The 24,244-nt window shown below is 38.7% G+C and overlaps 1 protein-coding gene across 1 annotated transcript in view; it reads left to right on the forward strand.

The window, feature by feature from the left end:
• PRKAR2A (protein kinase, cAMP-dependent, regulatory, type II, alpha) overlaps positions 1 to 24,244 on the forward strand; it is a gene marked incomplete at its 5' end in the record, with an annotated part of 37,057 nt that overhangs the window by 10,377 nt on the left and 2,436 nt on the right. Inside the window, 6 exons of the mRNA XM_009585164.1 lie at positions 6,898 to 6,950; positions 8,561 to 8,644; positions 12,249 to 12,355; positions 17,140 to 17,293; positions 20,469 to 20,570; positions 22,424 to 22,498. Of these exons, the coding sequence (XP_009583459.1) occupies positions 6,898 to 6,950; positions 8,561 to 8,644; positions 12,249 to 12,355; positions 17,140 to 17,293; positions 20,469 to 20,570; positions 22,424 to 22,498 (575 nt within the window). The remainder of the gene's footprint in view (positions 1 to 6,897; positions 6,951 to 8,560; positions 8,645 to 12,248; positions 12,356 to 17,139; positions 17,294 to 20,468; positions 20,571 to 22,423; positions 22,499 to 24,244) is intronic.

Consider the following 24,244-nt stretch of genomic DNA (forward strand, 5'->3'; position numbering starts at 1 on the left):
TTACTTTGACAGGAAATGTTCTTCCATAATAGATCCCAGGAGCAGGTTCTCAAGCGTGCTAAGGAGCCTTTGGTCTATTATTTGTCTAGTGCTGTATGCCCCTGCGATGTGTGGGATGGCTATGGCGAAGCAAGGCCTGCCAGTTAACTTGGGGCGGTTTCCACACTAGACACTGTGTGTTGCAGAAGGAGTTAAGCAAAACAAAACAAAAAACCGAACCCTGAACAAAGCCCTACCTAGAAATAATAATTAAGTAGGAATGCATTGTATCGTAAGTTAAAAGTGCTTTATGTTTGTCTTTAAAATCTAGTTGAAGCAGTATTGTCTGCGTGTAATGCTTTCATTGTATGTACATAAAGATATAAATCTAAAAGAGACTGATTATTTACTTTCAGTTTATTATTCTAGGTCTTTCATCATGAAAGTTCTTGTTTGCCCCTAGGGAAACGTAATTTTAAATATTTAAATAAATTTGCCAAATCTTCCTGTAGTGGAAGAAAAAAATTAATTTGTGGCTGTATCATTTTAATGGCTGTTCTGCTGTAATGCATTGTCTAAATTGTTTTACTCTGTATCTGAAGATAAAGCCTTTTAAATAAACACTTAAACCCAGATTTTTATTAATCTGTATGATTTATTAAAAATATTTGAAAAGTGCATTCAGAATATATAAAACAAATGTATGTATGGAAATAGTTGTCAACCAATTGTCATAATTTTAAAGGGCTGCTTATATTGCCTGTACTTGTGCATCTTGGGAGAAAAGATGTTGTGCATGTAGAGTTGGATTTCCTGCAAAGAAAAACACCACCTTGTCATAAAAGGTGGCATTTATAATTGATTATGCAGCCTGTTCTGAACTCATGACTGAAACATAGTATGAATAGGAGTGTGTGACACTGGCATTACAGTTTTATCACAAGCCGTTGTCACTTTGGGACCATGTGCAGAGCTGCGCCTGAACCTGTAATCCTTGCTGGACTGAGCTGGTTTGGCACAGCTATGCTGAGTGACTTTGTGTCTTGTAGTTAATCTGTAACGCAGAATAACTCTGCCTGTGAAGAACTGAGTTGATTTTATTTTAATTTCCTTTTAACTCTAAAGAAAATTTGAAGCTGTTTGCAGAACTGAAAATCCGTTCTTTTCCTTTGCCACCTAAATTCATTATTTCTAAATGTTTCTCAACTGAAAAATCTTACACTTTATTTTACGTATATGGCCATGCCAAGTGGTTGTGTGTTTGAATATTCTGCGTTGGTATTTGACAGAGATTTGAGGGGGTGTTGTTTGCTCAAGTCCCAGTCATCGTAAGTCGTGTCTCAGTTATGCCTCTTTGAGAATTAAGAATGAAGTCAGGACGTGGTACTGCTGTGGTACTCCTGCATCTGGGGATTTTCATGTGGCACATAAAGCAAAAGAGAAAGACCAGCCTTTTAGGACCCGAGATCTGAGTTTTGGGCTGGCACAATGACATTCTTTTTAACTAAGAGTTTACACTTGATTTCAGTCAGTTCTCGTTACTGAATTGAAGGCTGAAACAGCTGATTTTCCTGCAGATGGCTTAACTGTTTTTCAGGTTTCAGTGTTGCTTGTCATTCTAACTGTCATGAATGTGAAAATTGTTCAGGTAGTGCAAATGGGTGCAGGTTCTGTTTCCCACTTGCTGGATCGAGGTATGAATCTGTCGTCTGCTTTGACATGGTGAGATCTTTAACTCGGGAAACAAATTTCTAAATTTCTAAACCAAAAAGTTCTGAGCTATCCAGCAACAGAAGGGAGAGGGAACTTGAAGTTGTTTCCCAAGCGCAGAAAATAGCATTGAGCTGTGACAGCAAAGACCTATGTACAAGCTCTTTAACTTCCTAAGTTCATCTCGACTATATCGTTTTGGAAGTGCCTGCTTTAGCAACTCGGCTGTCAAAGAGGGAATGGCAAGCCACTGGAAGTGGTCATCTTTCCAGCTGGCATAGTGCTCCCAGAAGAGGCTGTGCATCTGTCCCTGGAGAGACAGACTTACAAAATGTTTGAAGCTTTGGCAAACTCAAATGCAAAGAACGTCGCCTTAAATATAGTGCAAGATTACTGATGTGACTAAATAACTGGAAAAGTTGTTCTGCATGTACTACTCTGGGTGGATTTTCATTAAAGGGTCTCATAGGACCAATTGGAGGTAATGCATCCTCATAAGTAAAGATGAGTGAATAGGATTTCACTCAAGTGCAGAAGGTGCTATTCAAAATTGCAAAGAGAATATGACAGAGCATGTCTTTGCTACTTCTTCCAATAACAACAGAAATATTAACAATGCATTCACCTTACATAAAACATAGAATTTTCATGTCCAGAATGAAAATTTTTCCTCTTACGTGTGTCTGAAGGTCTTCAGGCCTCAGCCTCTTGGCTACTATTTTGAAAAAAATATAAGTGATCTCTCAACTACTGGGATGGTATGCATTTCTCACAGAGGCTTTATTTGCTTCTGGGAGCTAAATGCTGAACTATTATGCAGAGTTGCAAGGACTTTGATCTTGACAAAACACGTATTTTGCAGAACAATATTATCTTGGGAGCGATTAAAACTTGCATAAACAAAGGTGGTGTTTGTACTGGCAAACTTTTCTTGCTACTTCTTATTCTCTCCCCACCCCTTGTTTCCCCCTCACCCATCCACTGCTTATGTCATTGCTGCAGCTAGAAAGATCTTTGTTGCTTTCAGATGCTGTCACCTGCATAACAAAGCAGTGATTGAGTTGTATCATTTCTGAGCCTTCAGAAGTGTTAACAGATGTGCCTGTTCTTGAAAGCCAAAGAAGGTGCCGTAGGAGGAGAAAGCTAAGCTAGCTGTAGAAGCTGCAGAAGCTAAGAGAGACTAGATGTAGATGGTAGGATAAAAGCCTGAATTCCTTTTTATCTTAAAGCTTCTTAAAATTGAAAACTGTTTTTTATGTTCCAAAGCTACTTGAACTATGTGGGTAGATTTGGAAGGAAGCTTGGTCTGCATGATGTATGCTGATATAGCTGTAGTATTGGAAATATGTAATTGGGGTGTGTGTTACTTATACACAGCTTTCACGGATGCATTCATGCTTAGCGTTTGCTCAAGGGCAGAGTTGTGCTGAAAATCTCACATAGGAAAGGTGTGATTTCAGAAGTCACTTCAAATCGTGTCAAGATATTTGTGAGCTTTAGGTTGCACATTAAGAAAAACTTTTTCTCCAGGAGGGCGGTGCAGCAGTGGAGCAGGTTAGCCAGAGAGATGTGCAGTTTTTGCCCAGGGAGGTTTCCAGGTCAGCCCCAATCTAGCATTGCAAATAGCTCCCCTTTAAGGGGTAGGTTGACCTGGATGACCTTCAGAGAGTGATCCCTTCCAGCTGCTGTTTCAGTGAGTCTGAAAAGATACTACCAACACATTTCTTCAGGATAATCTTGTGAGAATAAGTTTGCCTTGGAGTACCTGTTTTATTGGGACACTGAAATACTTAATATGTGAATTCAGTCATGTATAAAATAGTTGGGCAATTTTGTTTTCACTCCGTCAAGATGAAAGATCAAATAGTTTTTCATTGGGACTGGCTGTACAGTAACCTGCAAGTGACTAACCTTCAGGACTCCTGAAATTAACTTCCATAGATTTCTGACAGGGGTTGGCAGAGGTTAGGGTAGTTACGGGAGTTCTTTTCAGTCAGAAGAATAGAGAAGCAACACTGTTTGAGTAGAGATGACAGGAAACATATTGAAGGTAAGGCTGACACACAGATCTTGACAGATAGTATGTTCACCAGTGCAGACTTCCACAAGTAATTTACCAACTAAAAATAGTGGAAAGAAAAACTGGACGTATTGCGACGTAAACCACAGGATGGTGTTGACGTAATGTTCGCCTTTTCTTTGCATTAGTCATGTTTTAAAATATTTGGAAAATGCTGTTGGTTGTTATAATATGAGTAGGCTGAAGAGCTTTCTGTGGGCTTTCCAGCATATCACAATATTAATTTAAGCTTGAGGTCAGAATTAATCATTTTGGTCTCTCTCCCCTCTTTTCAACCATCCCACAACAGATATGTTACATCTGCCTGCAAGTAAATAAAGTCCTGTCAATCAGAGCTGTCAGTCGAAGTCCTAAATGTCTGCCCTACTGCTTCTATATGAAAAAAGAAATCCCAGCAGGAGGTTGAAGAATGAAAAGTATAGTGGGAAGGCTTTCTACGTAACAGCATGGGAAGAAGTAGTATTTTTGCCACATTTCTGTTGTATTTCTGTGGTGCCCATTCATGGGCATTACAGAAGTGATTTCCATATGTAAGGGAAGGGCTAAGTCCTAGTCTGTATCCTTAGCGGGCTTTATGAAGCTGTTTTCGCACTTACTGGGTAAGACAAAATAGGGGAGACTTACATGTGCAAATTCCAACCAAAGCTGTTTGATACTAAAGTTGGAGAGAACCGTGTTGTTTTGATTGCTGCATGTTCTAAGATAAGGTTTTGCTCTAATGCTGGTAGTCTTAGCCATGGTAATTAAACTTGTTTTTCCAAGGAAATCTTGAAGATAATTTCCTTAATTCCAAAGCATGTTCTTAGCAATAGCTTCCCTGCAGTTGAGGCAGGAACAAAATCTAATTTGCAGCTTAATATTGAGAATTTAAATCATAGAACGATGTAATGAAGTAGAGTGATCTCTGAATTCATAGAGACACAGCTTGAATGTGTTTATATGCCATGCACTTTCGGAAGCGTACGGAAGTGCATTTATAGTACATACTATAGTGCATAATAAAGAATTGAACTCTAGTTGCTGGTAAGATATGCTGGTTGTAAAGAATAAAGATACTTTTTATCTCCAGTTTCACCATACTGTTTAAACCAAGGAGCCTTTCTTTTAAGAAAATGTTCCTTATTAGAAAATCCAAAGCTTTCACGATAGACTTTGATCCTTATTGTAAAATGAAAGGAGGAGGAAAGCTTTCACACCAAAATGCTAATAATGTTCTCTTTGTCAGTGCCTTTGTATTGTATATGAAGTGGATCTTGGCCTATCAGTCCAAGTTCTGTAGCTTTGTAGGCATCTACCTGCCCATAATACAGTCTTTGGACTGTGTGGTGGACTATACTTTTTTTCAGCTGGGGAAGAATGCTGTTTATCCTTTGTAAAGTATCTGCTCTAAATGTGGATGGAACACACTGTTAAATCAAAAGCATGCGTTTGTTGCAGGTGCACTGTTAATATACTGTTTCTATATTGTTAAATGGTGCAAACCAGAAGAGGCAGTGCGACACTGGGTTTATTGTATGAGCAGTAACTACTCTGCAAACGCCTGATGATTACATGACTGGGTTTTTACACTGTGGTTTGATAAATGGAACGCTTGTCTTGTATTCTAGTCTCTTCAATGTCTCCAGGAAAAAAAGGAATTAAAATCTAATTTGCTAGGAAAGACCTGTACCTTTTAGGCAGGAAAAATAAAAGCAAGTCTTTCGTAGCAAATTATGCTGGACTTGTGCATTTTTATAGTCCTTTTGAAAGCACGATGACAAGGTCAATAGTCCTGTATGCGTTTTCAAATTATTTGCAAGTTGCTGAATGCTAGGCCTTCTAGATTTTTTTTTTTTAATCTGCTTATTTTTATTTATACTTTCTAAGTCCATTCAGTGGTTAGATGTCACTGCAGTGAGCTTCTGGGCATTCTGCCAAGTCTTCAGTATTGTCAGGATGCTGGATAAAGTACAAAGAAAAATGCTTGTCTCTGTTTCCTTGTAAAATTTTACAAGTAGCATATAGCCTCAGAAGTAAGACCACCCTTATTAAAGTAAGCGCAGAACTAGATGAAAACAGGACTGACTCTCACTTTCTCTATATGTACAGCTAGTTATAATGCAGAGTCCAGTTTGACATGTAAGAACTGTAAATGTCCACGAATTAATAAGAAAGTCTGAGCTGGAGCTGTAGGCTTTTGGCATCTAAAGGTGTCTGTGTTTCATACTGTAAAATCGTGTAACAGTGTAACTGTTAAGATAAGTGAAGATAAGCCTTCTCTGAAGTATTAAAACCGAACAAAAATGGTTTGAAATTTTAGAAGCTCACCATTATCATTGCCTCTTTTACAATCGATCCCGTAGTTATGACATGTTTGGCAGAGCCTTGTTCCTAAGCACAACAGTGTATGTTTTCCACAAATGTTCTCACCCTTTTTAAAAAAAGCGCTTTGTGTATTTTTTTTATATCACAACTTGACATTCATTTGATTCAAATGTACTAAGATATAGGAGCATATGGGGGAGGGGACTAGACATTTTTTTGTCATAGAATATGCTATGGTCAAGCTGCTTGTTCATTTCCCAGGTTAATTTCTGTGTAAACGTGATTTCTCTGTATTGAAAAAACCCCAAAATACAGATACTTGCTTGCAAATCTGACTTGAGGTGGAGTGAATGCCAATGCACCCTTGTACTCTTTTGTTTTGGTTTGTTTTGTTTTTTTTTTTTCTTGGTGTGTTTTGCTATATACATTGCACTGCAAAGAACAAAGCAATGTAGCTGCAGTATTTTTTCCCCCTGCATTTTAGAGATGCTGTTTGTAAATGAATCTGAATGGAGATTGTTATGCTTTGATAAGAATTGAAAGGAAATCTGTGTACATGCTTTGGAGTACCCGCTAGGCCAGATTATTTTCTATTGTAAGTTATTACAGACTTTGTACATGAGAGTTTGAGAACAGCCATGCTGTGCCTGCTCAGAGGATGGATAGGATTTAAGCCTCTGACACTATAACGACATAAAAACAAAAGTGATCTTGTTTTTCCTGTAGGAAAACAAAATATAGAAGAAAGGAATTCAAAATTGATTGTTTGATGTTCTCGTGTAATTGCTTCTTTTTACTAATTTCCTCTCTCTTTTTCTTCCAAGTTTGTGCTGAAGCTTTCAATCCAGATGAAGAAGAAGAAGATACAGAACAAAGGGTAAGAATGAGTGAATTGCATCATGCATGGTTCTCCCTACAGTTTGACAGGCAGATGTCTTGTACGTCACCTTTTCCCTACCACTTGTGCATTTCATTCTGAGAGGCTGTGTGGTATGCTGACATTGACAAAGTGACATTGCTCTGAAATTTAGGGCCACTTTGTCTCATGCACTTTTTTAGTCACTATAGCTTTAATATAATTTTACTTCAAAGGGCTTGAGAGCTATGCTTAAGTCTACCATCTTTAAAATTTTGGATATTTTCCTTTCTTAATTATCTTAAAGGCTTGTTGAGGCAATTCCTAGAGCATCAATGCTGTTGTGAAGAATTAGTTCAGCTTTCCCACAGCTGTTTCTTCATGGGTGCTTAAAATTCCTCACATGCTTTTTACTGCCTTTCTTGTCGAAGCGGTTCTGCCTGGGTAGGAGAAATGCTTTGTTGAAATATTTTGAGACTGTGGCCACCTGTTGTTCTATTGGTTTTGAAAGTTGGGAATTTCTAGGAATTGCAAGTCCAGATACTGTAATTGTATTTCTTTAGAGATGCTTTTATTTTAGCAAATCCTGTAGCCTGGCTGGTGAGGGTCAATGTTTTCTCTCTGGACTTCTGGTGTTCCTTTTCCAGATTCCATCTCAAGGATGATTACGCTTCTGCAGTGAAAATCTAAGTCTAATTTAATTTCTCTTAAAAAAGAAGATACTTCATAAATAACATGCTATAAAAAGAAAAAAAGACTATGAGTGTGTCTGATCAGCCAAATGTTTGTAAACCTGGATACATTTACTCCATCAAAAGTCTTAATTTTCCTGACTGCTGATTCAATATTCAATTTTCTTTTAAAACAAGGATCTGAGAACTGCTCAACTTCGGACAATGAATTTTTAGAAATATTTACTAATGTAACTGTTTTTTTGGAATGCTTGTTATTCCAGAAATATAGTTAATGTGGTGAATGTGAGGTAATTAATATTTTTATGTATGTTTTCATAATTAGCCCCCAACAAGCACATACATAAACGTTTTAGGACATGGTGACTGTTGGTTCCTTTAACCCGATGAGATGTTTATAATTGGAAAGAAGTAACAAAAAAAAAATCTCTCAAACAGCAAAACTTTTGTTTAAGTAATTTTGTTGGAAAAAAGATACGCTTCTTAGATAACTTCTGTGATTAGATGAGCTGAGATACATATGTATCATAAATCTTACAAACTACCTGTATGCCAACAATAAGTATGTTGGGACTAATATAGCCAGAGTTTAGAAAGAAAACCGTTGACTTTTATCTCTGTTCCAAATGCTCAAGCCTTGACTGTATCTGTGGCTGGGTTAGAAGGGGAGGGAAAGGAAAAGGCATCCTCCTCTTTCTTGTCTGTCTTGACTGTTGTTTTGCATGTGTTCATTGTCAGCATAATATATTTCTTATGTCTCTTTCATTCTGTCTTGCACTGTATGTTTGTATATAAGTACTGTTTATGCAAAAACCAAAAAAGAACTGTATACTTTGACACTCTTAAATTATGTTCTGCTTTTTCACTCTGAAATGAAGGTTCAATCTGTAATCATATTTCTTTGTTGTCATGACAGTTTTGTTTTATTTTGTTTTAAAGGTAGTTCATCCAAAAACTGATGAACAGCGATGCAGACTGCAGGAAGCATGTAAAGATATCCTGCTCTTCAAAAACCTAGATCAGGTAGTATTTTAAAGAAATCTTAACTAGAGTTGATGATTTGTAGGTACAGGTAATAGCATGATCTAACAGTCCAGACGCTTGTTTGCATTGTGATAGTTCATGAATTATTATATGCAGGCTGGATTGGAACATGTGTTTGGATATCAACACTCAATGAACAATATAAACAAATATGTCAAATTTTCAGTTACCACGGGTGTCAGATTCCTCTCCTTGAAAATTCAATCTTTTTTTCTTTTAGAGAAAGGTTTGGTGGTTTTTAAAATTCTTTTGCTTATCTTTCAATATTTGCTGTTGGGTACCATTGCACCTGATTTCCTTTTCCCTAGGAAACAGTTCATAGTTTTATGGGCAATTTAAAAAGGAAATTACTTACACAATAGTGATACTGAACACTATCCACATTTGCATGATTTCAGATTGCTGCACCTTTTTCTTAAATGCCAATGTGTCAGCAAATTTTCTGTAAATGACTGTAAAGTTAATGTTTTTAGGTTGTTCTGATTCTTACTCGTCTTATTTTTATTGCTTCATTGAGTTTTAATGATGAGTGTCTCCATTGCTTGCACTTAGTAATCTTAATTGGTATGAATTTGTTAATGAGGATCATAGGATAGTTCAGGAGCAGACCTTTGGAGATCCTCTAATCCAGCCTCTGAGAGACCATGGACTAAATGCATCTCATTTCTGATCTGGTGTTTCCATGAAAAGAGAACTGACATCTCTACTACAGGTTGGGGAAGAATGAAAACTGTAACACCAGCGATGGTCCCTGCAGCTTCCTGGTTTGAGTCATTGAGCTTTGCTTGAGATATGAAAGGATGGATATGAACGCTTATGTTTCAGAAACGCTGCTCAGCTTTCCTTGAAAACCAGGAAGTTCTCCCAGTTCTTGGTTGCTGTACAAACCCCAAGAGTCATTGAACTGCATTCTCAAAATAACTGTTGAAAGATTTTGATTGCAGCAGGCTTGAGGAATTGACATGCTGTCAAAGAGTTTCCTTGAAAGCTGTCCTTTCCAAGACGGGCCTTTCATTGTTCTGGGATTCCTGTTGTCATTAAGCCTATTTACTTAAGACATTTTAAAGGTTTCTTTTGCAAGTAACCTGATTATGTAAATAATGAAACATATTTAAGAACATTCAGCAGCTCAAGGGGTATGTACAAAATGTAATCACTGTTCAAATTGAGTAAGCCAATCTTTTAGCTTCCAGCAAAATCACCCAGAAGCAAAAATTAATAACTGGTTTATATTCAAATACGGCTTTGAAAAACAAATTTGAGCTGAGAAAGTGGGCTTGGAAAAATCCTGCTTCCTGGGAAAAGCTTTCTAAGCAGCTGAGTAGAGAAGTAATGGAAATTATCTTAACTGCAACTGTTAAGTCTTAACTGCAAAGTCTTAAAGACTCAGGCTTTAATATAGCACATCGCTGAAAAAGATGACTGCAGTCCATACATTGATTATAGTATGATAAAGGGCACTTAGCAGAGAGGGAAGAGCTCTCCTAGTAATGGGTATAATGGGAGTATGGAACTTTCAGCCTTTCACCCCTCCTCCCAATAATTTCATTTTAACTCCTTCTGTATAATGTGACTGGGTTGGAAGGTTGGCTGTAGAATACCCGCTGAAAGGCAGAATGCATGGCTGCTGCTTTTGCTCAGTGTATATTGTCCTTTAATAGTTGTGAGGAACACTTCCAAATTAAGGCTCAAAATAGTTCTTTTGTTTCTTAACCTCTAAAGAATGTAAAACTGTTAAATACAAGCAAACAAACCCAACCACAACAAAACTGCATAAAACCCCTTTTGGAATAAATATGATTGTGTCATATCCTGGCCAAATTCATCCTTTTTCCACTGTTACATTTAGGTGAACTGTGCTGAATTTAGGCCCAGTGACTCAATAGCCCTTTTAAATGTCTTCACTTGCATGAATAGTTGCTGCAATACTTGGTATCAAAACAAGGAAGCCAGTGTCCAGTGGATCACTTCTAGCAAGGTTCACGTTGAACTTGGGACTAAAATCAATTCAGATTGTCACAGAGTCTAACTCTGAGATTTTGAGCATCCCCAATGATAAACCTGATTTATGTTTCAATATAAAGTGCTGGGGGAGTAGATAACTTCTCTCCTGTTAAAAGCTCTGTGTGATGTGCAGGCTCTGCAGTGTCTTATAAATGAGTTTGTAGAATCCTAGTTACAACTGAATTTTGTACTGGGTGAGAGCAGTTACTGTTATCCATACCAACAAGGCCCCTGACCATGCTCAGTACCCATATTTAAACCAAGAGGGTTTTTTTTACAGTTCAGAAATCTGATGAAGCTTGTCCTTTTATTGACAGAAGAGCTTAGTGTTTTATTTACTTAAAATGATGTCTTTGCCTGTTTGTCTTCCAAATAAGGCATTATTGAGTTACAATACTTTTAAAAAGCTTTTTAAAATCTGCATTGCTTGTTTTTCTGACAACTGTTACTTACATGCATTCTGTGAAATATGTGGTCAAAATAAACAGCTTTCATGCAATGATTGTTTGTTTAGTTTAAGTATCAGGACAGTTTTTAAAGACAAGAAAATAGGATTCTAGTGAAAAGATAGGCAATATTTTCAATATAGTGGTGCCTACAGATGCTGCAATGAATACTCCCAACTTAAGGAGTGCAGTAAATATTTCAAGTGTATCTAGCAGCATAAAGACTAGTTTGCATGTTCATGCAGTATATTTTTAGAAACTCGGCTCTGATCTACATCTTCAACTTTGAACATCTGATCATTGAAAATGCAATGAAAGTCTATTGTTAATGGACTTTGGAGTAACAAAGATGGTAAAGCAGCTCAATATTGAGGCAAGGCATCTCTCTTGGCTTTCACAGCTTCCCTGGCTGTGCTGCCTACAAAAACGTTTAGTCATGGCTCATCAGAGAAACCTAGCTTGAGTCTGCTGTGCAGACCAGCATTATCCCATTTTCTGTATGTGCTCCCCATCTGTACCTATCTGATCTCGTCTTGTGCTGGAATTGCAGGTTCTTTAAGACACAGACTGTCTAGGGAAATAACTCTGTTTGCATAGAGTCTTGTTCAGTGTAGTCCTGATCATGACTGAGGCTTTTAGATGATGACAGTACAAATAAGTTACTAATAAATCATGGTGCAGTTTCTAGACATACATACATATAATGAAATATATGTACTGTTGACATAAATCAATATGTATTCATTGCAGTGAAGCTGTGTCAGATTATACCAAGTGAGAGCTTGCTGTACATGTGTGCTTTGACACTGAAATAGTATGCATAAGTTAAGCCATTTGGACATAAATTTGAGATAATAGCTCTTCTGTAACAGAAGTATCTACATTTGTCTGCATTATTGAACTTATATTAATAAGCTGGAAACAGTGAGGTGCTAGTGGAAATCAACATTTAATATCAGTATTACTTGTATTTGCATACAGTAAAAATAATGCAATGCGTGTTGCACTTCACTATCCAGATCAAGTCAAATGAACTCACCCTTGTTCAGCAATAATGCTAAGATGTATTTTCTGAGAGTGGGTTTTATTTTTCTTTCTTTTTTCTTTTTTCCCCCCTCCTGTTCGTTTTATAGGAGCAGCTGTCTCAGGTCCTTGATGCCATGTTTGAGAGGAAGGTCAAACCTCAGGAACATGTGATTGACCAAGGTGATGATGGAGACAACTTCTATGTCATTGAGCGGTAAGCAGCTGGCCTTTGAAATGTAGAGTGTGTTTCTTTTCAGTTTCTTAGAAATGACAGGGAGTGCTTACTGCAGGACAGTTTCTGAAGGAAACTTACTTTTTGCGGTTTTTGCCTCTTCCTTTGATCTTTCCGTTCTCCCCTTTAGGTCCCCATTGACTTTTGGGTCATTTGCCCTGGGGGCAGTCAAATTTTTCAAGAGGTGGACATTCAAACCTGCTGGGTTTTAATACATTCTGTGTGACTGCATAAAAACTCAAATACCACTTTCTCTGAGGGAGGGGCTGCAGCATAAGCTTGCCTATGACTTGTTCAGTTTAGCAGTTGGAACATGATCTTAGCAAACTACTTTTTTGATGCACTGTTATCTTCCTTATCACTGAAATAATGGCACCATTAATATTGTATTAAATGCTTTCAAAGCAGTTCTTCAAGACAACATGTTGCCTTTTGAATTGTCATTTATGCTGTGTTTAAGGAATTTGCAAAAGAATTTCTAGGTTAGAAATTTTAGGTTCATTTTAAATGATCCTTGTTCATTTTAAGGACATTCCCCCTTCTGATTAGTAGAATTACAGAATGTAAGGCTACCTCAAATATATTCTAACCGTATGCCCGTTCCCCTGTCCTCTACCATACCATCCCATTAGCCTAAACCAGTGCTCCATTTCTACACTCATTTATCTCCCTCAACCGCTCTACCTCAGACCAGTCCCATGTCTTTGGCTAGATAGGACAAGTTCCTTCTCTTGCCATGTTCGCTGGGGAGATCAGGCTGTCCCGGATAAGAGTAAGGTACTGCAGATCAGAACTCATGGGAGCCTGAGCCACCAGGTCTGCAAAGATGAGAGGTATGCAGAGCAGTGGTTCCTAATCTTGAGGAAACTTAAACTCAGTTTGGGGGCCTCTTAAAAAGGGTAGATACCATCAGCCTATTTTAATTTGTTTCTGTGTAAGGCTCTTAGCCTGTTGGTTACTAAAAAGCTCTTCCTGCTATGAGTTTTAACCTAAAATAAAGTAGTGAAATGGAACCTTATCTTTGATATTCAGGTCAATGTTTTTATGGTCTCTGTTCTACAGATGTAATGTTATTCCACAATGTTTTTTGCCATCAAGAGATAGTTGGGTTGGAAGATTTCAGGTTTTTAAGTTTTTGTTTTGTTTTCCTCTCAAGGTATAATACACCAGTAACATAAATACGTTGCCAAAAGTATGTGGCAGAAAGGCTATGCAGTGAGGGAAATTAAACTTGGTGTTGTCTAGCAATAGAGCATACCAGTCTTTGCTGTAAACACCAACTCGGCTGCAGCTCTTATGTCAGCTATTCAGTTAGAAAGAATTCTACAGTAACAAATTTTCTGTTCCACTCTCTCCCTTTCCAGTCCTCCTCCCTTCCAATCCTCCTCCACCTCCCACCCCCTCATTTTTTCATGCAAAAGAATAGCAGGATACTGGTGCTTATGGAAAGCTACGGTATTTCCACTGGCCTGCAAGTGCAAATTTGGTGGACTCTGGCTCTTTCAAGGCATCAGTAGGCATGTCTTGTTACTCTAAGATAAGTCATTAAGGCCTAAATATCCCTGAGGATGAGTTTCTTCCTGTCTGAATGAACAGGGACTTTGTGTTGCAGGTGTAACTCTTGAGCTTCTTGTCTGCATACAAAAATAGGCTTTCTGGCACAGACCTTCCCCCCCGCCCCAAAGTCTTCTGGTTGTAACACTTCCTTACCAGATCACTTTTGTCTGAGTGTCTTTTACCATGTGCAGAGGGACAGCAGGCAGGACAGATGCAACTTGAGGATGCAGCAGTTATTTAGTGCTTACTGCATGGAAGGGAGAGCTAGGACAAATGTGTTGCATGCCTAAACATTAGTATGCTCATCACTGCCGGGGAGGCACCTGATGAGTGCTGATTGAGCAGTCATCAGTCAGGACGGGCAGCATTGGCCTCTGTTGCTTCTTGGAACAGACTGATCCACAATCTTGCTGAGTTGCCCTCTTCTGCTTTTCTGCTTTTTTTTTTCCTTGAGGTTTTATATTTTTTTCATGTCAGTGTTTTTCTTTTGAGTCCCTGAGCTCCTAACGATTACAACAATTACACTTCGGTCTGTGTTTTTATTCTTCTTATCTTGCAGGGCTTTAGCTCACTGACTGTCTCATAGCTCAGTAACAGTTTTCTCAACAAAGCTGAGCCAAGGTCACCCAGTGGTGCCTCACCAATTTAGTCCTTGGGCCACAGACAGCTGAATGCTTGGCTGAAGGTTACGTGGCTATAGTTATTTGGAAAGAAATGGCACTAGTAAGTGACTTTCAGGCTGAGGGATGGGAGGAAGTTGTTGCGTTTGCTTAAGGTGCTCACAGATGGCTAGATCAAAAAAACCTCAGAAGATTGTTGCCTCTGGTGCCTCGCAGAGAATCATTAAATAGATATTGGACATTACAAGAATTAGTGAAACTTTCCATCAACACTAATCCTTATTTAGTTTACTGTTAGCATGCTGTTGGTTTCTTTCTGTCTCCTAGGTGTGAGTAAGCAGTAGAGTGTAAAAAGTGTCTAGTAAGGATGTTATGCAGTCTTCATATGCCTAGCTTCCTCCTTTAGCTTTCTGGGTGACAGAGACTAAATTTCTTGGATCTTCTGACCATCTGGCCCATCTACTATTGACCCAGTAGCCAAACTGGGCTTTAATACAGTAGACCCTCAAGTCATTGTGCAAAGCTTCCTCACTTTGATGTATTTTAATTGTTTGTTTCATGCATGTAATGTCCACTTCGTGGAATGTCCTACAAATGAAGCTGGTGTAAAGTTGTCCTGTAGTAGATGCAGCAGTGTTCAAAGATAACTAAGAAATCCAGGGCTGTCCATCAGCACCCCTGAAAGACCCTCGGCTGTTAATACTAGGCAGATCTCACCAATGAGCCTGTTCCCATACTTGTTTACCATGAGAAGTTTCACCTACTGCCATTTCTGGTGATTCTTTTTTTTCTTACATGCCTAATGATGTTCTGGGGGATAATACCATGCCTTCTGACAAAGATCTAAACTCCTGGGGAAAATTATATGCATGTTCAGCTGCTTAAAGCCGTGAAGGTGTTCCCTGCCTGCTTTTCTCCAGGGCATGATATATTTTGTACAGTCTCTTAGGCCAGTGGCTAGTCCCTGAATGATCTTTGGTGCCATAGCCAAGAATTAATCAAGCCTAGTCAAGCTATATTTTTAAGTTTTTTTTTTTTTTAAAGCCCCAAGCATAAGACAGTCCTGAGAGTGTTACAGACACTTGTTTGACTTTTAAAGGGCTACCTTTCTGTGCACAGCCTGTGTCTTCATATGCAGTTGCTGTGGTGCAGTTTGATCCAGATTTGTGTCTTGAGCTTTGATTCGCTGGACTTGTACCTGCATCTTCATCAGAGTAGTCTTTTGATTCTTAGTAAATTCTGGGATATTGTTCCCTTAACTTCATTCTAATGTAGAAAGTGTGTGTCTTGGAGAACAGGGTGAGGAGGCCTTTCCAATTTAAACAGGGTATAGCTCCCTATGAACAAAGTGCAAGGAGGCTTCTGGTACTTGATGACTTTCCTATTGATCTGTTCAGAGATCCTGGCTAGATGTCAGCAATTTTAGAGAGCTTTCCTGTTTCTAGAAGTCAGCTATAACAAAAAAAAAAGGAATTAAAAACCTTTTAGGTTGGCTGCTTTAATTTGAAGCCAGTGTGACTAGAGTGGAACCCATAATGTTCAGCAAAACTGCTGGAAGTTACTTACCCATGCTTCCTAAGCTTGTGTATCCTACAGCGTCACCTCAGCACACAGAGCTTTGTGAGAGTTGAACAGATGCTCTTCAAGTTTGAACATTGCATGCTGTAACCTGTGTTCTTCAGTAGCCACATCTCCATGAAAATGGTGATAAAATTGGTTGGTTGAACTCTCAGTGTGCTCGGAGTTGCAGCATGGTGTGAAGTTGAACTGAGTGATAAAAGTTTTGGTCTTAAGGGAGCTATTAGACAAATACCAGGTGAGAAATGGTTGCCTCTGCAGAGCTCTGTGCTACAGTGTAAAGATGTGGCATGTATAACATTCCTGACCTAGCTTTAAATCCTCCAGCTTGAGGATCAGTGTGTGCTGCTCATAATGACTGATCTGTTTGCACTGCAAAACTCACTCAGTATCTTAGGTATGTAAAGAAAGGCTCTTTCTGTGATCTTTGTGCTTCTACGGCATCACTGTTGTCCATACAAGAGCTGGACAATCTGAATCTAGCATGAGCATATGCAGATACAAGCTACAATGGCATCTTGGGGTTATGATATAGGCCTATCCTTAAGCTGGAGTTGAGGTAAAACCATAGGAGCAGTTGGATTGAGTGTATCCCAAAGGTACTGCAGCAATACTGTCACTGGGAAAATGGGTATAGATGGGTCCAAGTCACTCTAAAGAGCCCTCACTGGATAACACACGTGCTGTGAAAAGACAAATACTGTTAAAGATGATGAAACCACCTATCACCCTGGCCAGAACACTTACAATAGCAATGTCAAAATACTATGCAGAAGAAACCAAGTAGATCCTGCCCAGATCTAGCAGGAGTGAAATGCTTTATTAGGAGAGAATTGTTGTGAAAATAGTATAGATAGAAGCAGCTTAGTATCAGGCAATTGGAAAGCGCAATAAAGCATGTTCCATCTCACCTAGCAATAAGAGGACTATTTGTATAACAGCAAAAAGCTGTTTTTATGATTTGTACTGGAATGTTGTCTAATAAAAAGCATCTATTCCTTTGTTTTCCAGGGGATTGTACGATATTGTTGTAGCAAAAGACAACCAGTCACGCTGTGTGGGCCGCTATGATAATCATGGCAGTTTTGGGGAACTGGCATTGATGTACAACACTCCTAGAGCTGCCACCATTGTTGCCACAACAGAAGGAGCCCTCTGGGGACTGGTAAGGAATAGAAGTTGCTCTCATATGCATAATATTTTGAATACTAACTCACCGTGTCCAGTGTTTCTCTTTGTGCTAATAGCTGTTTTATCATGATCTGTTATCTCACCTCCTAGCATAAGAGATCCATTGTGCAGATCTTTTTGGCCACCTTTCTAGCACAACTTGTCTCTGAAAACTACATCACTAGTTTTATCTGTCCCTTTACTATTTTGCATTTGCTGTAATTGCGGCTTTTGTAAGGGGAAAAAAACCCTGGTTTTGTTTTCATCCTGCAGAGGACAGTGGAGGCATTAATGCACGTTTTTTATGGGAGGGGGAAACAATATCTAAATTAAGTTCTTTATTTTTAGCTTACCTTCCTACCATTTTGTCTGCTTTAAGGGGAATGGGAAGGTGTTAAATATCTTCTTGAGGATGTCAGTAATTTGAAGAGCTAGGAAAACTGCCCAAAGCTTTGTTTCCCTTCAAAATAAACTGTCATGATGTTTCTGGTCCCTTTGTGTTACCCTGGAAGAGATTCTCAGGTCAGCATGACCTATGAGATACCAAGCTAAATGATGGTGTAGCTTTGTCTCTAGCCCTGCAGTGTTGAATGTGAAGCTGTAGACATTAGTTTCCTTTTTTAGTTCTTTTCTCTGTACTATTTACATAGGGTTATTTTCACAGTGCTCTCTTACTCATCTGTGAGGGCTCACATAATAAGCGGATTGTGCGATCAACGAAGCCTTTGAAGCCAGAAGTGTTGTATGCTTTCTGTGTGCGCTGGGCTCCTTGGCAACTATTGCTGGGGGTTGACCACGTGTTGTGACCTTGATTATAGGACTGATAAGCTGCTACACCCGGTGTGCTTATGCGCAGTCTCAGTGCTTGCTGAGAGATCTGACTTAACTTTTCTGTGTGAGTTGAAAGAAAAGATTTTGGTAAATCAACCAGGCAGTAATGTCACAGTCTAATTTCTTGAACAAGCTCAGCTACCTACAAACTGAACTCATTAATAAAGGAAGAAAATGAGAAGATGATTCTTTGTTCCAGTTTGCTTTTGAAAAGAACTGCACAAATTGGGTTAATTTTGGGTTTGTTTTTTCTGTGATTACATTCACTTAATTAGCAAGGTGTAGTTGAAGGGGGACCTCTTGCTAGTTATCTGTCCTGTGGATATTTTATTAACTAAGGCTGTATTTTCCTGCCTAAAACTTAGGTTATTTCTTCCAGTTTTTCTGTCGTTGCCATGTTTTATTGTACTATTTTGTGCCTGATGTAATTTAAACATTATATTTTTATTAGTCTGCAGAAGTCATTGCTAAAGCTCATAGGTTATCTGCCATTTAGGAAATGTGGATTACTCCTGCTGCATTGCAGACTTAAGCCAACAAAAGCCTGGAAGGCTCAGGCACAAAGCAGTTATCAAACGTGGGTCTCTTCTGGAGCAGAGAAACATCCTCAGCCTTTGCTAGTGAACATGTCTGGGGAAAACCTCACAATCACACACGCTTCCTTCACTGCTCTGCCTTTTCTGTTCAAATACTGCTGCTTCTCCTCCCTCACTGATACTCTCAAACAAATGAATTCGGAATTTTTTATGCTTTTGCAATTCCCCTGACCTTTTCTGCATCTTTCTGTTTCTCCAAACATGTACATTTGAAGAGACTTCTACCACTGAAGAATTTATTTAAAAAAATAAAAATAAAACAGTCCCTCATGCTTTATCATCTCTTGTGCTCCTTTGGATAAAAGTAATACCATTCTTCCCTTCATCTTTCACCTCCTTCAGCTTTTATATCGCACTAGTGTCACCTGCATCAGTCATTGTTTCAAGTTACAAGTAATTGCAGCCTGCATCCCATAAAAGTGTTCTCTTACTTGAAAATATCTCTTCACCTCAAATGTCTCTGCTAAGGTATCAGTTGATGTTTTCAGAAAATGAGATCCAGAGGAACGGCTTTCAGCACTTCGGATGTTTCTGCTAATTGTGGTATATGTAAACTTAAAAGATTTTTTTTGTACCATTTTCCTAACCAAATTTCTGCTCCTTTCCTCTGACTCTTTGTTTTTAATTTTTACACTTATGGCCTCATGTTGTTTAAGGTAATCTCTGCAACTCTCCCTCTGTTCATAATTTTGTGCTGATCCTAACAGGGACATGGGCATTATTGTAATGCAAACACTAACAAAAATACCTGGTGGGCAAGTGCCCCTCCCCTTAGCCTGGGCGTGCTGTTTAGTTTCAGCTCTCTTGTGGTCTTTCTCATCGGTGTTTGCCAGTAGTTGAGCCCTGCCTTTTCTGTGTGGAAATAAAAAGCATTTTGTTAAGATCTCTGACAATAAACTCTCAAATATGTCTGCCGTTGCAGGTACTGAGACAGGAGCGGTGGTTAACTGGGCGAGCTTGCCTTCGCTCAGGCACGTAGTGCCGCCCTGTGGCCACGGAGCCTGCACATTACTAGCTGCTGCCTGGGGAAGAAATCAGTGCAGGAGGGGTGGCAGGGGGTGTGTGGGAATCTTGTCCAATATTTGGGCTTCAAAACCAAACCAAACAATTTTTCCATCAGGAAGGTGCTTATGGTACATGTGGACAGCTGGCAATTAGGAAGTAGTCGTTGCAAAAAGCTGTCTCTCGGATCCTAGAAGGTGGAGGGGTGAATCGAGCCTATTGCTGTTTGATACTCTGTTCCTGATTTATTTGAGACCAGTATAGATCTCCAACTCACTTTTGAAATCTGTGACTCAAGTAGAGAAGAATCCAATTCAGACTTAATCCTGCAGTTGCCTTAACAAATAAGTGTTGGAAATTCCAATTTCCAATGGCTTCAGCAAGAGGAACATAACGTCTTCATTGTATGTGGAAGCATGAGAGATATATTTACAAACAGCCAAACAAAACCCAAAAACTCAGCCCTGAAGAACAGTACAAGATAGACTAAAAACGGAATTCTTAAATGCTTATCTGAGAAGGATCAGGTCTTACAGCTGCCTGTTTTTCAATTTGGTATTGCAACAAGTACTCTCACAAGAGCTGTTACGATCACCGTTGTGATGGATATAGTATCATTTTAACAGCTGGCTTCTCAAACCCAGCATTTGTTGCAAATACTAGTTGATGTTTGTCAGCTCTTTAAACAGGGAGCATTTTAGTCAAGAGGAATAATGTATTTTTCTGTGCTGTTTCTTGCAGGATCGAGTGACATTCAGAAGAATTATATTGAAAAACAATGCAAAGAAGAGGAAGACGTATGAATTATTTATTGAGTCTGTGCCCCTTCTTAAATCCTTGGAGGTAAAGCCTCTCAGACACCTCTGCATCAAATTCTTGCATTAGCATTAGCTCCGCAGTCAGTGTTTCTGCTATATCAGAAGTCTGTGTCATTTTTGCTTAGAACAGAATTTTAAGACCTGCTTTGGTATCATGTTTACTGTACAACTTAATTTGCATTGTTGAAGTTGTACACTGTTTTTTTCATATCCTTTGTTCACAGTAAGCGATTTGCTGATTTTATCTCGGTCTGTGTAAAGATTAAAAAAAATCACAAAATACCACAAAACAAAAAACATCCATAAATATGTCAGAGAACAGGTGTTAAAGTGAAAATTGGAACTCAGGGCTGTGGTTCCCTTTAAGGTTGTGATATTAAAGTAATAATACAATCACTGGGATATTTGGCCTTTATCAGCCATGAATTTTTTTTAAATTTGAGACAAAGATGTGGGCTGTAGTAGGTCTTACTTTAACCTTAACTGATACTCAGGAGGTAAAGTAAGAATAGGCTAAAGGGAAGCACTGCTACCTGGGAACAAAATGACCAGAGCAGGCAGATGTCATGTTGATGTGTGTGGTGCATGACTTTAGGAACAACCTGTAAATTGTCATTTCTAAGCTATTGATTCAGCCTGTATCTTCAGAGGGCTTTTGGAGCCATACCAAACTGCTTAGAAATTAGTATGTGTCTGTCTTTGCCTTACACCATAATTTAGCTTTTCTTTGTTTTCTCATCATAAGAATATTTTTCAGCATTAATCTTTAGTATTTGAGAAGAGCTTTTAATCCCTTTGAGAGAAGATTACAAAATTGCAAACTATCATTAGGTGTGAACAGCAACCTCTAATATATATTATTTTGGACATATGTTAGTAGCTGTGGAATGGGTAAATTGCACACCACCTTCTCTCTCAGTGCCTGGCTTAAACTAGTTCCATCAATGTGACTTTTTTTGAGCACAAAAATGACTCATAAATATTTAAAGTTATAGAAAAATAACTCATTAGCACTGGATGGCTTTTTGCATGACACACTGCAGTTGAATCATGTGTGGATCGGAATTAAGTTTCTCAAACACGGGCTAGATTGAGCTGCATTTGTGGAATGAATGGATTACAATTGGATCATCTGTTGAGACATTAATTTTAACTGTAGGATTTTCTTCCTTTCTTAATATGTTTTTTACACTGCTCTGAACCAATAAAATTGTTTTGTGGTGTTCTAGATGGGCAGTGGGGCACACTGGAGATAAATTTAACTGTTTTCTCCCTTCCTGTTTATGAAGACTCAGGCACGTTTCATTGCGCGTCAGATTAGTACCTCTTGCCCTTGCTGCTGGGCATCCTGTTGCGGCGCCTGCTTACAATTTAGAGCAGTATCCTTTTCATATCTCCTTCCTCTCTCCGCTCTAGGAATGAGTTCTGGGACACAACCCCCTGCCCTGCATATTCAAGTATATGGTGATTAAAATATTTTGGAAATGTGTTGCTGGTGTTTCTCATTGACGTTTGTTCTTAGAAAGTTTATGACATTTTTCTGAGTGTTTTCTTCAAATTTCAACGGCATCTTAGAGGCAGTGATTCCCTCCCCCCCGCCCCCGCTTTGGTCTAAACCAGCCAAATCAGTTATTTGTTAACTTTGGGGGGAAGAAAGGCGCATGAATGGGACATTAGGCAATTTTCTTCCCCTATTGATTATGGTAGTCTTAAAAGCTGTGGAGCAGTATGACAATGCCATTGTAGGGGCTGTGTTTTTCAGTACCTGGATACTGCGTGTTTGTGTGTCTAGTGAATGCCTCTTCATTTCAGGGCTACAAAGTTTATCAGAGGTGTACTATAATAGATGATTATGTTTAATTTTCCTCTTTGTTCCAGGCATCAGAGCGAATGAAGATAGTGGATGTTATAGGAGAGAAAGTGTATCAAGATGGGGAACGTATCATTTCTCAGGTACTTGAAGTCTAAATTTCTCATTATCATTCTCCTTTCTCTGCTTCTTTTTTCATGTTCGGAATTGACTTATAGAATCCTATTACTTGGACCAACTTGGCATCACTTATTTCTTTTAATACTTCCAATTAACCACTTCTTGAATGTTTGTAGTCTTTTGCTACAAATTTATTCTACTATTTTAGCTTCTGGGTTTTTCTTCTCTCATCTGTTTGTTTTTTATAAATGGTCTTTGCAAGGTTTCAAGAGGAGTATGCCTTAAGAAGCTGAAATTAAATGTCTGTCTATGGAATTTTCATGAAAGCCTCCGGCTAGACTTTTCATAGGCACCTATGACCAGATTAAACCAGGAGTCACAAGCATGCAGTAAAGGCATCTCTAATTCCTAGGTCTGACTAAACAACAAAATCAAACAATTCAACAGGAGTATAATTTGGATGAAACTGAATGAAGTCATTGGGAATATTTTACTAGTTGGACCCAACTCAGTTAACTATTCTAAGAAACTGTCAGGGTTAATTAAAACCACTGTTCTTCCTGATGCTCTTGAAAAGAGTATTTCAGTGGTGAGTAGTCTAGCTTCAATCGACAGCCTTTGGTTGTTGGTTTGTGTTTTGTGTGCTGTATTAGATCAAGGCCAGAGTGGTGGAACATGAAGCTGGACAAACTCAAGCTAAAGCTGCGGGAATTTTTAGGCTGTGACACAAATAACTTTTTGGAACACTAGTACTGATGAAACTGGAATTTTGCATCAAGTTTAGCTCGGGGTTACTTTGTTTGTTGCAAAAGTTCTCTAGGTCAAGTAGAAGTTAATGCAAGAAAGTCCTTGGCTTACCTGAAATTGCAGGCTTTTGATCACAACCATTGTCTTGTTTTATAAACCGAATATGACTCCTTGATAATGTCTTGAATAATTAATCTTAATTGCCTTGAATGTCAGATAACCCTGAATACAGGAAACCTTAGTTTCTGATAACCAAATACTGCCAAATTACTTCTCACCAAAAATACCCTCAGTTTTGTAAGTTATATCTTGTTGCTTGAGACCCTGAGAAAACTGAACACTCAGCAAAATCAAAGTTTATAAATCAGTCTCAAAACTGGGAACCCACGCAATCAGTGATTCAATTACGCAGTTGGGTTTAATCTTTTGTAATAACTGAATTAAGGACAAGGATGTAATTACCCTCAAAAGGAGGATTAATAGTCTGGATAGGTCTGGGTGATGGTAATACACTGCAGGGCCACCTAGAGCCAGTTGCCCAGGACTCTGTCCAGATGGCTTTTGAATATCCCAAAGGACGGGAGACTTCAGAACCTCTCTGGGCAACCTGTTCCAGTGCTTGGTCGCTCTCATGGTGACGTTTTCATAGAAACAGCTGAATTTGACTAAACCAAAATTTTTTATTTCACACTCAGTTATTCAACAACACCTTATGATATCTTTCTAGAACTTGATATAAAATGGCTATCAGTTTTTATTTTCTCCCACTTGCCCTATGTGACTTCATATCATTTAATGGCATGATGATATTGAGTGCTTTATTCCTTACCATTCTCACTACCTTTACACAGCCGTTGCATCATTCCTCATGTAGATGGCTTGCATCGTGGACTTGGTTTTCTGTAAACTATCCTCCTGTTACTTTCTCTGTTCATGCTCCTCAGATACAGCTACTCTGGCTTCTGCTGATCTCCCACTATTTTATCCTGGATTGACTGAGCTCATACTCCTTCTTCCTGCTG

The sequence above is a fragment of the Fulmarus glacialis genome, unplaced genomic scaffold (assembly GCF_000690835.1).
Source record: "Fulmarus glacialis isolate BGI_N327 unplaced genomic scaffold, ASM69083v1 scaffold25019, whole genome shotgun sequence".
NCBI classification, from domain to species: Eukaryota; Metazoa; Chordata; class Aves; order Procellariiformes; family Procellariidae; genus Fulmarus; species Fulmarus glacialis.